The sequence below is a fragment of the Arxiozyma heterogenica genome (genome assembly GCF_036370985.1).
Source record: "Arxiozyma heterogenica strain weizmannii chromosome Unknown scaffold_5, whole genome shotgun sequence".
Taxonomy (NCBI): domain Eukaryota; kingdom Fungi; phylum Ascomycota; class Saccharomycetes; order Saccharomycetales; family Saccharomycetaceae; genus Arxiozyma; species Arxiozyma heterogenica.
The window spans coordinates 226,385-243,355 of record NW_027042658.1 but is presented as its reverse complement, the minus strand read 5'-3'; the positions used below and the strand labels follow the sequence as shown (position 1 = coordinate 243,355).

General features: G+C 29.7%; 6 protein-coding genes across 6 annotated transcripts; 3 read left to right on the top strand and 3 right to left on the bottom strand.

Moving 5' to 3' along the window:
• Positions 1 to 579: 579 nt before the first annotated feature.
• Positions 580 to 3,720, bottom strand: PHM7 (Phm7p; the record flags this gene model as incomplete). Its single annotated transcript, XM_064860470.1, has 1 exon — positions 580 to 3,720. One exon carries the CDS (start codon positions 3,718 to 3,720, stop codon positions 580 to 582), a length of 3,141 nt encoding a protein of 1,046 aa, XP_064717487.1.
• A 1,151-nt stretch (positions 3,721 to 4,871) lies between these two features.
• PWA37_003962 (uncharacterized protein) lies at positions 4,872 to 5,150 on the bottom strand (the record flags this gene model as incomplete). Its single annotated transcript, XM_064860469.1, has 1 exon — positions 4,872 to 5,150. One exon carries the CDS (start codon positions 5,148 to 5,150, stop codon positions 4,872 to 4,874), a length of 279 nt encoding a protein of 92 aa, XP_064717486.1.
• Positions 5,151 to 5,825: 675 nt separating this feature from the next.
• Positions 5,826 to 9,296, top strand: DUF1 (Duf1p; the record flags this gene model as incomplete). The annotated part of the gene is made up of 1 exon (XM_064860468.1): positions 5,826 to 9,296. One exon carries the CDS (start codon positions 5,826 to 5,828, stop codon positions 9,294 to 9,296), a length of 3,471 nt encoding a protein of 1,156 aa, XP_064717485.1.
• A 426-nt stretch (positions 9,297 to 9,722) lies between these two features.
• On the bottom strand, positions 9,723 to 10,851 carry PWA37_003960 (uncharacterized protein; the record flags this gene model as incomplete). Its single annotated transcript, XM_064860467.1, has 2 exons — positions 9,723 to 10,331; positions 10,471 to 10,851. 2 exons carry the CDS (start codon positions 10,849 to 10,851, stop codon positions 9,723 to 9,725), a joined length of 990 nt encoding a protein of 329 aa, XP_064717484.1.
• A 1,552-nt stretch (positions 10,852 to 12,403) lies between these two features.
• On the top strand, positions 12,404 to 13,366 carry MPD2 (protein disulfide isomerase MPD2; the record flags this gene model as incomplete). The annotated part of the gene is made up of 1 exon (XM_064860466.1): positions 12,404 to 13,366. One exon carries the CDS (start codon positions 12,404 to 12,406, stop codon positions 13,364 to 13,366), a length of 963 nt encoding a protein of 320 aa, XP_064717483.1.
• A 450-nt stretch (positions 13,367 to 13,816) lies between these two features.
• Positions 13,817 to 16,849, top strand: HAL9 (Hal9p; the record flags this gene model as incomplete). Its single annotated transcript, XM_064860465.1, has 1 exon — positions 13,817 to 16,849. The coding sequence occupies one exon, from the start codon at positions 13,817 to 13,819 to the stop codon at positions 16,847 to 16,849; it is 3,033 nt and encodes a 1,010-aa protein (XP_064717482.1).
• Between the last annotated feature and the right edge of the window lie 122 nt (positions 16,850 to 16,971).

Sequence of the window (16,971 nt, the reverse complement as noted above, 5' to 3'; positions counted from 1 at the left end):
TCCATCTTTTCTGATGAGGTATTTTAAAGTTTAGCACACGGTGATACACTCAAATATGAAATTATAATATATCACAAGTAGAAAGTGAGTATTATCAGAAAAATGTGCTTCATCAATATATGTGATCAATCTAGACAAGCACATATATATATCACATGCTGATTTCATTACATAATGTACACTTGACTAGAATGAAAGATAATCTGTGTCTGTCTGATACTCTCTCCCTGTTCTATTTATAGTATATAAATAAACTAAAAAGCTATAATTTTAAATATTTGCACTACTTTTATAAAAAAATTAATAAGTATTAATATATTAAGAAGTTATTTATGATACGAATGAATATTGTATAAATTAGAAAGTATATGGTTCATTATCCTCATCAAATATATATAATAATATTAAATCCCATATAATATATATAGTGTTTGTAACGATAGGCAGTAATACAATCATATTAAATATTACAACACAGTGTGGTTTAATGGAAGGTAGATTAAGGAATGAAAGAAACAAGAATGATAAATGTAATTGTTATTTTTACCTTTTTATATTGGTTTAACTCATATACTTTTCTTAACGTTTAACTTTTGTTTCAAAATCTGGTGGGTTAAACGTGAACATTGGTTTACCTCTTTCATTATATTTAGTAAAATCATCTCTTATATCTACACCAACTTCTTTGGCAATATCAATCTGTTGTTGTGATACACCCATTGGATCTTTACATATCCAAACAATAGGATCCTTTTCCCTTATACATGGATTGGTATATGCAATATCAATATAATTATCTTCATACTCAACAGTCGTATTAAACACATGTGGTAATCTTGATCTAACTAGTGTAAAGGGATACATTTTTGTAGGTTGAAAGAACTTGACAATCCTACGCCGCCAAGATTCACCAGCAGTGATATTTAATGGGAACGCAGCAGGATCATCCATCATGGCCTTTGGATCATTGTATTGTCTTCCAACATCACATTCGTTAACCACATGCTCGCCTAATGGTTCTTCCATATTTTCATGGTGATGACTATCCTTAGGGTCTTCATCTATTTTTATACCATATCTTTGATTTTGAACGTCCTTGTAAGTATATTTTCTAAAAGTTTCATCTTCTGGAGCAAAAGTAGAATCGTAATTTTCAAGTTTTCTTGAATTTAATTTACAATTTTTTTCTTCCACTGGGTCAGCTGGTGTCCAAGCTCCAAATTTGTCACTCAATTTCGATGGATCTATAGATTTTGCAATTGAATCAGTACTTGACAGAGACAAGGAAGCTAAGTCTTGTTTGGATGATAACATATTGGCATGTTCTAACTCCCATTTTGTAGCATCTCTAATTACACCACCTGTAATATTTGCTTTATAGTTATGAACTTCATTTTTAATCAGTTGATTAATTTCAGCACGACCTAAATCATGAGTTGGATATAAAGATGGATCTAAATCACCTCTTGCAATCCTAATCACGGATACAGGAACACAATCCATAATCGGTAAAAACTTATATTTATAATAAACATGAACTAGGGCTGTAGCAGCTAATGCAATGACTTCTAACACTAGAGGACCCCATGATTTTGACATAATGAAAAGACCAAGCAAGCATACTTGGCAAAGATAAATAGGACATAAAGCCTGAAATAATGCCATTGGGTAGTTTTTACCTCTGGCATCACTAGCTGGAAAACCTTGAACATATGTTGTATTATAAAGGTACGATATTAAAGTGAACAAAATAGCAAAAGTGGAAAACACTAAGATAATTGGGGATATGATAATATAACTGATGAAGATACAAGTCAAAATTTGAACTGTTGGATAAAGGACAGAATAATCTGGTTGCGACAACGTATTAAATCTAGTCCATTTATCTCTTGGTGTTGAATCTAAAAATGGTAAAAGTCTAGATAAGATAAAATTAACAATTTGTAAAAGGTTACTACTTGGAGTGGATAAACCTAATAAAAGGAAATAAACAATATAGAAATTAGATGCCTTTGGCAAATTTTGCGCTAAAAGAGTCATTGCATTTTCTGGATTTGTAATAATCGATTCCACAGTAGCAGATGCAGAGGAAGTTAACGTAGTAACCAAGAAAACCTGAATCACTTGGAACGCATAATACCACTTCTGGGTGAAAGTATTTAATTCTTCTATGGTCAAAGCACCCGATAAACCACCTGCACATTTGATGATTGGTGTAACTAATGACATCAAAATAGCAAGAGCAATGGTTGGTAAAAGACCAGTGATTAAACCTAATAAGAAATCCGGCAAATTATTAATGAATCTTAAAAATGGGACCTTTGTGGTTAAGAAATTAATATTTGAAATACAACCCACTACAGCAACTGGAATGGTCCAAAAGATGATCATTGCCACAAGGAAAGTGTTAGCCCCAATGTATCTTATATATCTTTGCCACGACGTTAAATTTAAATTCGACCAACTAATGTCTTCTGGCGTTATACCAATAAATTTCTTACCAAATGAAAAAATACCCAGGATATCTGTGACAGATTGATAGCATTTCTGTGCGTCAATTTGGTTACTAAAAATAAGAAACACAGCAGGTAATCTTTTAGTATCCACATCCCAATCAGCTTGCAAATCATGGATTTCCTTATTTAATTCGACTAAATGTTCTTCACAGTAGTCAATAGTGTCTACTTTAACGCGGGATGGAAAAATTTTGGAGATACTTGGAATGTACCAGGATCCTAATCTATGAGTAGGGCGTTTTTTCTTTGAAATGTAAGTATTCAGATCATTTTTTGGTTTAGAACCGTTTGAATATAGTTTATTCAATTTTTCTGGAGATTTCATATGTTGTTTTTTCACAGCTTTATTAATAACTGAATTCAGGGTAGACTCCAATTTATTGAAGCACTTATTACGTTCTTGACATTTGTTAATTAAGGCTTTTAAGTCGTGTGGATATATGACTTTCTCCACGTTAGGAAAGATTTTTTCAAACTCTCCTTCTGCAACTAAGTTAGCCCTTAACTCAGTTAATAAGACTGTCCTTGAAGAGATGAGTCCATCATAGAGAGGTGTAGTTTGAATAGCATGTCTGAAGACGACATAGTAATATAATTCTTTATATAGAATGAATAAGAATAAAATATAGATGATCCATGATAAAAAGACATGAGCATAAGCTCTTTTGCCGTTTTTAATATTAGCATAAGACAAAATTTCAAAGCCACTTAATCCGTGACCATTGGTTGCATTAACAGGTAATAAAATTGGGAATAAGATGCAACCAGAGATGAAGGAAAATGAGACGAAAATAGCCATATACCGTAAAAAGAAATAACCATCTATGCCACAATGTTGTAGCAGATAAGAATGTGATTTAGATAATAAAAAGGGTAACCATGATAGATAACCTTTTGGAGGTTCATTGATTCTTTCTTCTTCGGTGATTGTTTGCACATCAGGCAGAGTTCTTGGCTGATAAACTCTTTTGAATTTAGTTCGAAGAATAGTAAATGCAGTAAAAAAGCATACAGCAGTAATTGAATTAACTATTAAAGTGATAACGAAAGCAGATGTTGAGGATGAGGTATCTGCTGAACCAATAGTACTTGAAGAGGAATAATTTGACATATTAAAACCAAATAGATTAAAACCTAATCCACTGGATCTTTCGTAAAATTCTAGTAAATCTTGTTGTGTAATTGTACTTCGAGGCTGTAACATAATTTATAATAAAAAAAAGAAAAGAAAAGAAAACACAAATAAAATAAAATAAAATAAATAAATAAATAAATAAATAAATAAATAAAATTTCCAAACAACAAATCAATAGTTTATTTCTCGAGAACACGAGGTTTTAGGTGTCTAGATGCCCTTTTATATATATATAGTCAAAATGATCGAAGTTGAAACAAAAAAAAACCAACAAACCAATTAGCCAATAAACAGATAAAACATAAGGGTACGTATAGTTAGTCTGTAATAATAGCTGAGTCACCTTCTCCCCTGTTGCTATGGACTTAAAGTACAGGCAAAATAAAAATAGCAATGAACTTTGTGAGGTGTTTGGATTTGGTTTTTCTATCTTCATTTTCTGTCGCTTTACTGCAACTTTTTTGTTGCTGCTTTTTTTCTCTTGTTTTTTTTTTAAAAAACAAACAAATAACGAAACACAATAACAAAACAAAAGAAAACATATATATCTTTGTTTTTTGTTTTTCCTGAAACAATCAAGGGAACAATAGTTGTCAAGAAAATAAAAAACAAAAGAAGGCAAGAAATTATAAAATGAAGATACAATAAGAAGCAAAACAAATAGTTATAATTCTTATCTGTATTTTAATGTATCTACATACACGACTAACCTAATTTCAAATTGAATGAAAGTAGATAAGCAAAATAGGCATTTTTATAAGATCGAAATACGTGACAGAGTATTATACTACACATAGGGTGTATGATAAATACATATATATCGTTGGATAGGCTTTCTGTTATGAAACTTGAATACTGATATAATATTTTCTTTATTGTTACTTAAAATCTTGTAGACCACCCCTTCCTTCCCCCGTGGAAGTTGTGATGAACGAAATATATAGAGCAAAACAACAAAATTAAGAAATGCATATTCGTAAATCAAAATCAAAAGAAAAATAAAAATAAAAAGAAAAGAGGAACAAACTTCACGTGAGGCTTTACAATTGAAACTAAAAAAAATCGGTCCGGTGTTTTTGCGAAAAGAAAAGAGACCGAAAATTCTTCGTTCAAAATTATCTTGCACATATTATTTGAAACAAAACAAAAGAAACATAAAAACTTAACATAGCTCAAATCAGAGAGTAGCAATGGAGAAAAATTACATTTGTTCAAATATGTTATTGTTTTTTCAACAGGAATAGTGTGTCTAAATCTTTTGGCTTCATATCATTCGAATCACGATGATGACATAATATCTCTAATTGTTTACCAATGTCTTCTATTTGTTGCCAAACACATTCGACTAAACAATTTTGAAATTCATCACTGTAAGTTATTTGTCTTTTTAATAATTCATTATCAATACTGCCAGTAAATGCATTAGAGTTCATCAATTGTCTTGAAACATTCCCCCAAAGATGGGCTCTAAGCAAAGGATCTGGCATGTTATGATCCATACCACCTATTATTATTGTTTATCACTGGGTCGTATAGAAATCTATTTCTCTTGAACAAAAATGATAAATATATTTTACTATAGGCTTCTACTTTAACAGAGCAAAATGGAAGAGAAAAAGATAGAGAGTATTCACTAATATTATTACCTTCCTTGTTATTTATGACTATAATCTATCTTAACTACTCAAATTTTTGAAAAAGAAAAAAAAAGAATAAAATAAAATAAAATAAAATGGGGCGTTTCGACTTTTCTTCTCTGCACTTTTTATCTTTTTTTTTTTTTTTTTTTTTTTTCATGCTTTTATTTGTTTACTTAAGGGGAGAGGTGAGAAAGAAGAAAATGAGAAGACAGAGGTAAAATCGGTTTTTTTTATCTCAGTATTATAACTATTACATATTTAATAGCAATTTCTTTCAATTATCATAACTAGTCTGCTTATTATTCTTGATAATAGATGATGGTTTGTCTTTAGGTGTACATATATATGCATATATGTATATATACATATACTTGCACATATAAATACATTTTTTCATATCCTTTTTACCACTATCCATATATATATATACATGTATATATATATATATATATACCCTGCTATTTAATACCCCATAATTATTCTATGTACTTAATTATTGAACTTTATCTTTAAGAAAAAAACAAAAATACTAAAATGCCTCAATTATCTATCAGTTATGGTATTTTAATAGACAATTCTTGGCCGTCCACTACTAATACTACTGCTACTACAACAACTCCTAATAATAATGACAATGTTAACTCTATAATACATCACATTTTACCAGTTACAAAGATTTTGACTTTACCCAGTACAAATGATTATTTTTTAACAAGCTCAAGAGATGGTTCTTTGATTTGGCATGAATTATCAAATTCTTTAAAGAATATTAAATTGCAGATACACTCAGATTGGATATCTGATGTTTTGTATTGGGATAGCGATCCAACTTCAAAGTCTTTCAAATTTATATCTGTTTCACATGATTTTTCAATAAATTTTATTCATATTTATCCAACTATCGATGAGCATAACAATAATAATAATAATAATAATAATAATAGTAATAGTAATAGTAATAGTAATAGTAATAATGCTTATTACTGGACATATGATTGGAAAATTATTGGCTATCATCAAGATTATATCAAGTGTATACAAAAATTAAATCATAATACTTTTGTCACAGTGGGTTTAGACAATTTCATCAATATTTGGTCAATGGATAGTAATGACTCAACTTTATTATTAAAGTCCTTTCACAATAAAAATGGTTCCTTATACGCTTTACAATGCTTACCAACTTTATCTATGTCTAATACACCACTAAATTTATCATTTGATATCATTGTTGGTGACTGTAATGGGAACCTACTATTTTATCATTCTTTGAAAGATGATTTGATTTTAAAAATCACTGCTCACAATACTAATATCAAATGTATTAAACTGTTTTTTGACCGCAGTATGACAAATTTGCTACTTTTGTCAACTTGCTCAAATGGCATTTGTAAAATCTGGGATCTGAATAATTTAAAACAACCATTGCATAATTTTAAATGGAATAATAATGCAGTAATTTGGTCTATTGAAAAACAGTCAAACAATACAAATAACACAAATAATACTATACATTTTTTGGTTACTGATTCAAAAGGTTGCATATCAAGACTATCTTTCAATTTTGACACTTTACAATATTCAATAAACTTGGTTTATCATGACCCAAATTATGATCAAAGACATCCAGGTATATTAGCCTCAGTAAATTTAAATTCTAAATTGTATTTTTCATACTGTTCAAATTCAAATTTAAATATCTATGATCAATTATCTCGAAATTTATACATCGAAAAAGGTGGTACTGCATTGACTCGTAGTTCTTTATTAACCAATAGAAGACATGTGATAACTGAAAATACTGATGGTATTGTACAGAGGTGGGATATTATATCCTGTGAGTTAGTAGATACCTTTGATCCCAAGGAAGGTACATTTGATGACATTGTAATGAAATATACAACAAATGAAATTTTGTCACATTGGTGTACAGTCTCAATTAAAGTAGGGCTTTTGTTTGTTAAAGTCGGACCTAAGTTCACCAATACAGAAATATATGGTAGTGCATTTAAAGGTTATGAATTGTTAAAGTTAAATAATAAGAACACTTTAGACAAGAAGAGTAAGGAGAAAAAAAGACATAAACATTATTACTCATATCTTCAGAGTAACAAAAACTCTGATAATGAAAATTCAGATAATGAAGACGTTAATAACACCAACAATAATAATAGCAATAATGAAACTGAATGTATTATTAATGAAGAAGATAGGTATAACTTAGGAAAAGTCGTTTTGATATCTTTATTCCATGAATTTATTCAATGGGAAATTAATAACGATATAAGTTATAGGGAAAAATTATTAGCTTATAGTGATAGTCGAAACATTATAGTAGATAGTCTGGCCACAAATGACTCTAATATTGATGGTAACTATAATAGTTGTAATAACAGTAATATAATGTCTATGTCTAATAAACAGAAGAAAAAAAATGCATTTACCAGTTTATCTATTGCAACATCTCATTTTAAATCAAAAGATAGCAGTGCCAATCATACACCATTTGTATCTGCTCCTTCAACACCATTAAATGAAATGACTATGGATATACGTGATTATCCGAATGGGGGTAATAATCATAGTTCCAATCATCATAAATCTCATGAAAATCTTGTGAGTAATACACTATTAGAAAGTTCTGAATTATCAATGTCATCCACTGATTCTAAATCCAATAATAGAGCATTAAGTTCTGGATCACTATTTTCCAGAAAATTTAAATCATTTAGAAATAACAGTAATAACAGCAGCAGTAATATTGCCACTGATCTTTCTGTCGGTAATAGCAACAGAAATGATAACGCAAAGGCTTCTATATTCACAAGTTCTGTTGGTTTAGAAAGATCACAAAGCATGTCAGTTAGTAAGACAGGTTCACAAATTAATTTTAATCATAACATTTTCCAAAAAAATGAAACATCACATGATCCATTAATGGAATCTTCGACTTTAAATCCATCACTGTCAAAAAATGAAACTAAAAAGTCACATAAAGTTATGTATGATTTAATCTCAGAAATTCGTGAATCCTATAAGGAGAGTTTACAATCGCAATCATTGACATTGACTAAACTGGGTCTTTCCAAAAGGAAATTAGATTCACAACTTAAAAGAAATGAGGAATTACCCATCATCAAAGTTAAGTCCAACACATTGTTATTGGTTCAATCCTGGAATGAAGATTCTTGTGGTGGGAAAGTTTTATTTTCTACTGTGCTGCCTCTATCAACATCTCAATCTCCGCTTCATTTACAATCCTTTTCTTCACCTGCATTATCCAAAAACCAATCTACAAATTCACTATTATCTACTAATTCTTCAATCTCATCATTAAATAGTTCTTTTGATAAATGTACTATTTCATCTCAAACCTCTAATCATTTCTCAGTTTCTTCATCAGGCTCGCTTTTGTTATCGGGTGATGATAAAGTTCTAACGGTAAAGCAAGAGAAATTATTAAATAGAAAACAACAATATGAAAATAAAAAGCTTTTTACCAAGATTGAACGTAATTTGCCTTACTGGGTAGGTGTACTTCTTTTGAAAGATGATACTGTGGTACAGGAAAAACAGCCAAAACTGAATTTTGTCATAGTTCCTTGGGTTCCTGAGTACCAACAAGATGAGGATTCACAAGCTAAAACTATGTCTGGAAGTAGCAATACGCAACATCATCATTACTCAGGATTTAGATTAGGTAGGTCGAAGTCAAATGATGCAATTAAGAATTCTATGACAGATTTACCTAAAATTGCAGAATCAAATATCAACTTAATTGCTCCAGGCATGATTAAAGTTAAAAAAATCAAGAACTATGTGGTAGACAGGTTTGACAGTAAGACTCCTGAAATGAAGGATAAGATTGACCCATCGATATGGATGGAATTGTTATGTAGAGGAAACGTGTTAGATAATGATATGACTTTGTCTACTGTAAGAACGTTATATTGGAAATCTCCAGGTGAGATAACGATTCAATATAGAAGAAAAGTGTCACGTTGATTTTGTAGTGAAATAATTAACTCAATATTTATGGAACGCATGCATACACGCACACAATAACAAAAAGAGAGACAGAGAGGGAAAAGAAAAGGAAAGGAAATTTAATTAAGAAATTTAAGTTAGTATTATGTAAATCATATGAATATGTAGGGATAACAGGAACATACTAAAAATATATAAGTTAATATATACAAACATACATACATACATACATATATATATATATATATTTAAACAAAAAATCAAGAAAAAGAAATAAGCAAATAATGCTTATTACAAATCAAAAGATATAAAAAAAGACAAATTGAAAAAAATCCACCAAACGACCAAAAAAAAAAAAAATAAAAATAAAAAAATAGAGAGTTTGACAGAGATGTAGAAATAAAATCGTTAACTAGTTAACAATAAGGAGTAAATGAAAAATTTTTAATAGTAATTAAACCAAACTTTTAATATTTCGAAAAAGGTTCGAGAAATTGGGACTTCAATGACATCACCAATATCAGGATCATCATGATCGTCTTCATCGTCATCATGGTGAGGTTTCTTGTCTTTTTGATTTTCATCAAAATCATCAAAGAGCTCATGATCAATATCATTCTTATTATTGTGATGTTTCATGGAAGATGATGATGATTCTTTTCTGTCTTCTTTTTTATTGCCATGATGTTTTATTGGATGTTCTTCATATTCTTCATCCTTCTTCTTATCATGATGTCTCATGTGAGAGGATGATTCTTCATGATCACAAGGCTTACCATGTTTTTTCTTATCCTTATTATGATGTTTCTTATCCTTACCATGATGCTTCTTTTTAGCAGAGGAAGTTTTTTTACTTGGTGATTCTTTGGCCTCATCTAGATCTTCTTCTTCATCATGAGGTGGTAAATGCCATGGACATGGTGGGATTTCATGTGGTGGGGTAGTATTGTGATAAGTTTCACCATCGATAATCTCATTGAAATCACCATAGCCAAAATTACCGACAAATCTAACACTTTTGACGTCGAATTCAGCAAAGAAAAAAATCTTGTTCTGTGTTGTCACCGGAGTCGTCAATCTTGTTCAACCATTCGTCACTTGCTCTATGTAATCTTGCAAAACAATGTTTTAAGTTTGACAAGTCATCTGCGGATAAATCAGTCATTTCTTGTAGAGTTCCGAAAAGATTGACACTAGGTCTAGCAAAGATATCTTGACCATGGAAAGGCGGGTGTTCTATAGTGATAGAGACGTCGTTTGGATGGTCAGCCCAGTTAGCGAAGGTGTCATTCAATTTGGATAGAAGAAGGATAGGGTTACCGTTTCTCTCGATGAATTTTAAGAGATCCGGACAGGAATCAGAGGAGATGTGACGTTCGACGTGGGAGATTGGGACTTTACCGACCTTGTCGATTGTATTCACTTCAATGGCAGGGGATTTATCTACTATTTCTCTAGCAATATGAGGGGCCAACGATTCTGGAGTGAACTCCTCATCATATGCTGATTGGGTTGGGGCTGCGACTACCAGATTTAATAGTAGAGTGCTTAATATAGTTTGACTTAGTTGCATAGTAGGTCAGAAAAATTTACTTAAAATAGTTTTTTGTTCTCTTTTTCTATTTCTTCTTTTTTACTTGCTTAATTATAAGTCATACATATATATATATATATATATACTTGTGAGTGAGTGTGTATGTATGCTAGGGGGTAGGCGTAAGAGAAGGATTAAAGCAAGCACTGGAAAAACTAAGAGTGAAGAATAAAGAACAAGTTAAAGGTGTAAGTATACGATATACGCATACACACGCATACATAAATATAGAAGTATATATATATTTGTATGGGTAATTAAGGATCTGGAGTAAATACATATGTTATTTTGTATCCATTTATAGATTACTAAACAGCGACACCGATTATATTGTGTAGCACAATAGAAAAAAAGAAAACTAACACCCTCGAGAAAATTGCTATTGTAATGAGAAAGATGTGAGCACCCTTAAAAAATACATTGTTGGAAATATTTTTCTTTTTCCTTTTTTTTTATCACACCCCACAAATTTTCTGTCTACGCCTCTTTTTCCTCTTTTTCTCTTTTCCTATTTAGATAAGATAAGACAAGACAAGACATAGATTAGATTAGATAAAAAAAAAAAGGGTTTGACTCACTAATCTATTGGTAAAACTATCTACGATACATTATTTTTTGTTTACATTTTGGGTTAGTGAAATTTTATCACTATTGGCGATGCTCCCTTTAGGAAATTTTTTTAGAAAAAAAAAAACTTTATTAATATCTTACCTACTACGAGTTGATATATTTCTAATTTGCTTTTTATTCATTCATTTATTCATTTATTCATTTATCTCTTATTTTTTTCAACTGTATCCTAATGATCCTAGATTTGAACAACAACAACAAAAAAAATAAACAAATTAATTATTTTTTACTCAATCTTTTTCATAGCAATATTGTACACGCTTTCATTTTTTTTTATTTCTTAATTTTCCAATGTTTGTTTCTCAAAAAGTTTTTCAAGGAGATCCCTAAGTTTTTTCTAAGTCCACAGTAAAACAGATTTCCAAAAAGTGGCTTTAATGTATTGGTCTGTGCTTATGTTTCAGTATTCTGCAAACAAGAATTTATTTATTAGCTTACCACAGATTTTAACAAAATACCAAGTATTATTAAATTAATATCCTATTATATTGTTGGATAACATGTATAATGCCTTTCTTTTCTTTTCTATTTTTTTTGTTTTTCTAAGATTCTTGGCTTTTCTTGGCAAATTCGGAAAAATAAAAATAAAAAAAAACAGATGCTGGGATATTCCATACAAAAAATAGGATTGTATGGGTGTGTGGGTTTTGTATTTTTTCTGTTTTTCCTCTCCAAGATAAAAAAAAATGGGGAAACTACAAAAATAGACAGATATCTTTGAATTCAAATGACCTTCGTATATCCTAATTAGACATTAATTAACTTCTATAAGTATTGCTAACCAGATAATAAACAAGAACTACATTTTACAGAGAATAGAAAAAAAGAAATTTAGACGAGCAAAAAAAAAAAAAGAAATAAAAGTGAAATAAAAAAAAAGAATATTGTGATCATTATTATTATGATAGTTATACCAACCATCCTTTTATTTACTTTGACTTTATTCAATTTCATAAACATAATCAACTGCAAACATATCGAAATATTATCCATTAGAGATTTTAACCAAATTGTTAATACAATACCAAATTCAATAGATTATTATACCGCTAATACTGAAAACAATTTTATTTCTTCTTCGTCTTTTTCTTCTCCCCTCTCATATGACGACGTATCAATCAATGTAATTAAATATTATACAACCTGGTGTAGTCATTGCAAAAAACTGTCTCCAATTTGGTCCAGACTAATTAAAGCATTTCCTAACATAAATTTTTTATCCATCGATTGTGATGTCTTTGGTAAAAGTTTATGTAGAGACTTGCCTGGCTATCCAATAATCAAAATCATAACGACCCAAGGATCCGATATCAAAAATATAGATACGGACCTACAAAATACTGACATTTCTAAAACCCTATCTTGGTTTGGCTATCTGAAATCATGGTTTATGAATGATCCATATAACACTGAAATAATTGATATTGACCCCAAAAGGGTTATGGAATATAAAGGAAGAAGAGATTATGAAACTATGTACAATTTTATTGATTCCTTGGTTCAGTTATATCAAATAGAATCTCAATTCAGTAGAATTGTGTATGGAACTGACTCGATATTAGATTCAGACTTATTGAACTCTTATTTTAGTCAGAACTTACTAGTAAATGGTATTATTTCAGTTGCTACACAAACCACTAATAATAAAAACAACTCAAGGAAATTACAAGTATCGGATACAGGTTTATTAAATAAAGAAAGACGCAAATTAGAGAATATTATCAGGAATAATCCAGGTACCCCTGAACTGAACGATATAAAAACTAAATTGCAGTTTTTGAATTGGTTGGAAGATCAAGTTGAAATAATAAATGAAGAAAGCAGCAGTGCACACCGTTTGTCCAATATTAAAGATGAATTATAGACGTATCTAGATTATACATGCATTTCACATACATATACACGTTAAATATTACCTTTGTAGTATTTCGTTATTAATTATGGATGCCTCTCCCACACAACAAAGATGAACAGGTGTTTCTGGATCATCGGAGAAAGCCGTTCATTGAGGATTTCCCCCGGACAGCTATATGGTCGGGATTTTTCTTGCCATATAAAAGAATGCAAAGGTGTATAATACTTTCGGCCCCACGAAAGAACAGACGGAAGTAGGGAGAAAGACACAAAAGAAAGAGGAAAAGAGAGAAGTTCAAGGTATAAAAAAAGTACCAGTCTTTTTGTAAGATCCAATTCATCTATTTACCTATCTATCTATCTATACATACATACATACATGCATGCGTATATTTATATATATAGAGAAAGAGAGAGAAGGAAAATAGAGAAAAAAATTTACATATAATTATTAAGTGTTATGAATAAAAATAACAATAAGGATAATAGTCATTTAATACCTAATCATATAGTAGATCTAAATCTATATACTACCAACCAGAACCAATTCCAAAAACTTACTCATCAACATAATTCTCTGTTTAATTCTAATTCATATTTGGATAACCCTATGCTTCCAGAAAATTATAACACTGACAATAGTATCAATAAGCCTGCCATTAACTCTGACAAGTATATTTTTATAGCAAATAGAAGAGTGTCCATGGCATGCGATTATTGTAGAAAAAGAAAAATCAAGTGTGGTCCTACTGATTTAGTCATGGATAAATGTAACAATTGTATTAAATATAATGTTAATTGTAAATTTCCAAATAGACATAATATATCGTCTAAGAATAAAACAACAAGTACAAATACAGATACAAAGAACTATACCAACACTGTAACTAATAATAATAATAATAATAATAATAATAATAATAATAATAATAATAATAATAATAATAATAATAATAATAATAATAATAATAATAATAATAATAATAATAATAATAATAATGAAAGTAACAATATCCAAACAAAATATTTTAATAATTCAAAGAATACAATTAAATCGAATTCCGGAATAATCAAAAAGGTTCAAAAATTTTTCCCTGCTCCAGATTATCGAAATTCTTCAATTAATTCAAAGTTCAAAATATTAGATGGAAAGATATCAGATATGATAGACAATATGGCAAGAATCGAATGGTTGTTAAGTAAAGTTATTCAAAGTCAGTCAATAACTAACCATAGAAATACTGTTAATTTGGATTGCGGTCCGGATGCTTACAAATGTATTGATAAAAGACTTTTAGCTAAATACAAACAGTATAACACATCTATTTTAACAGCTAAAAGCTTACAATGGGTTAAAGATAAAACTACACCTGACCTAAGTACTGAAAAATTCGTCTCACCATTGACCAAAATCCTTTCTGAATCTTTGAAATGGTATATTATACAAAATAAAAATTTAATAGACTTCTCATCTCAAAATATGCTGTCATCAAATACAAAAGTCTTTCCTTTACCATCAAAAGAGCAATCTAAAAGATTATTGGAAAATTTTTATAGTACAATAATTTCATCTTCCACAGGATTGATTACATTGGAACAATGTTTCGATTTAATTGAAAGATATTATGATAACACGAAAGCTCCATTATCTTACCCTGAATCCCTTCTATTGAATGTATGTCTTTGTGCAGGTGCTAATGCAACTGAAGCATTACTCATAAACGAAATAGATTTTATTAGAAAAGATAGACATAATCCATCTAGTTCAGAATTAATTATCATTGAAAATAATATGTTGCTAAATGCCATGCATTATTATCATAGATTATCTATGGTTTGCTCTGGTCTTCCTACGATTCAAGCTTTGCTTTTATTGACCAGATATTTAGCAGACAACTTCACTATTGAAATAGCTGATGATGTTTTAACAACAGCAATTCGGTTTGCTGTGGATCTAAGGTTGGGATTTCAATCATATTATGAGGATATATCGAACGAGGAATATATAGAAAGGGGGAAATTATGGTGGCATTGTTTTTGTATCGATAAGAAATATTCTTTAATTCTTTCCAGACCTCCTTTATTAAAAATAACAGAAATGGACTTTTTAACAGATGAAAAATATTATGAATTTATTAAAAATGAGATCTTACCTAAATTTGCTGATATGGACACTGAAAAAATTGGACAAATAAACGATTTGCAAAAGGCATTAGATGTAATTGTTACAAAGTGTGATTATATGTCATTCTTTATATCATATTACTTTTACAAAGTGGTCAAAATTGAAATGAATCTATTTGAAACATGTTTCTCTTCTAACATGACAACTCATTGCACCTTTAATGATACCATTAATAAAATTGTGGAAATACAGAAGTCTCTCGTAGATTGGAAGGAAAATTTGCATGTGTGCATAAAATTAAACACTTATAGACAATATTTATGCTCTATATTTACACAGTCGAAGACAGAGAATCCTGCATTTGCATTTGAACTTGCATGTTCCAGAATAATTAATTGCCATTTTAGACATCTTTATCTTGTCATTATACTGAATCTATTTGCTGTTTCCTTCTTAGAAGATAATAAAGAACAATTTGCTGGAGAATTGGAAAGCCTCCCAATTACAATATCATTGTGTTCTGATAATTATAGAAATGCTTGTATAGAAATGCTACAGATATTTTTGACCACAAACTATCATCCTCATAGGTTCAATGAGTCAATGTATCATTTATTTACAGGATTTTATCTTTTGATACTGGACATTATAAAAAGTATTGACGAATCCAATATATCGGATGTTTCAAATAATATTTCCTTGTTAGAAACATGTCATAAACATATATTAGGGGAAAATTATGAATATTTAACAATCAGGAATGTTAAATGGCAAGTGTCAATCTTTTTTTTCACGTTTTTGATGAAATACGTAAATATCAAATATAACAGTATTAACTGTAGTTATAAAGATAAACTTCGTAGTGATGATTCTTATTATGACGACATTTTATCACGTATTTCGAAGAAAATAAGTCAATTGAAAAAGAATTGTTGTGAAAGATTATATGAAAATGTCCAGAATGATATTAAACCTGATAATCATCAGCAAAATGCCACATGGACAAAGTTACAAAGTAGCAATGAAACTGGTGGAACAAATCATACGCAAATTGATGAATATAATATTAGTATCTTTGGTGAATTGACACCTAAAATGTTAAAAGTGTTAGACTCTGATATGCTCTTTAACTCAAGGCAATTCACGGATAGAGCAAATTTTAATAAAGAATCTTTGTTTCCAATAAATGACAATTCTTGTTTCGCTGAATTCTCTGAAAGTTTTGATAATTCTTCTATAAACCCCTCCTTAATATCAAAGGCTGGTGCTAGTAACTGTGAAATTATACAATACTTGCCATTTGGCGATCTTTATTTTGATAGAGAATTCTATTTCATGGAAATTTTCAAAATTTACAATTCTCGGTAAATTATTGTAACTAATTAAATTTCACACATATACTTGTATATATATGTATATATTCATACCCGTGTTCTCTATATACAAACGATTCTACTCTATCTATATTCAGTTATAACTAAATTGGAAAT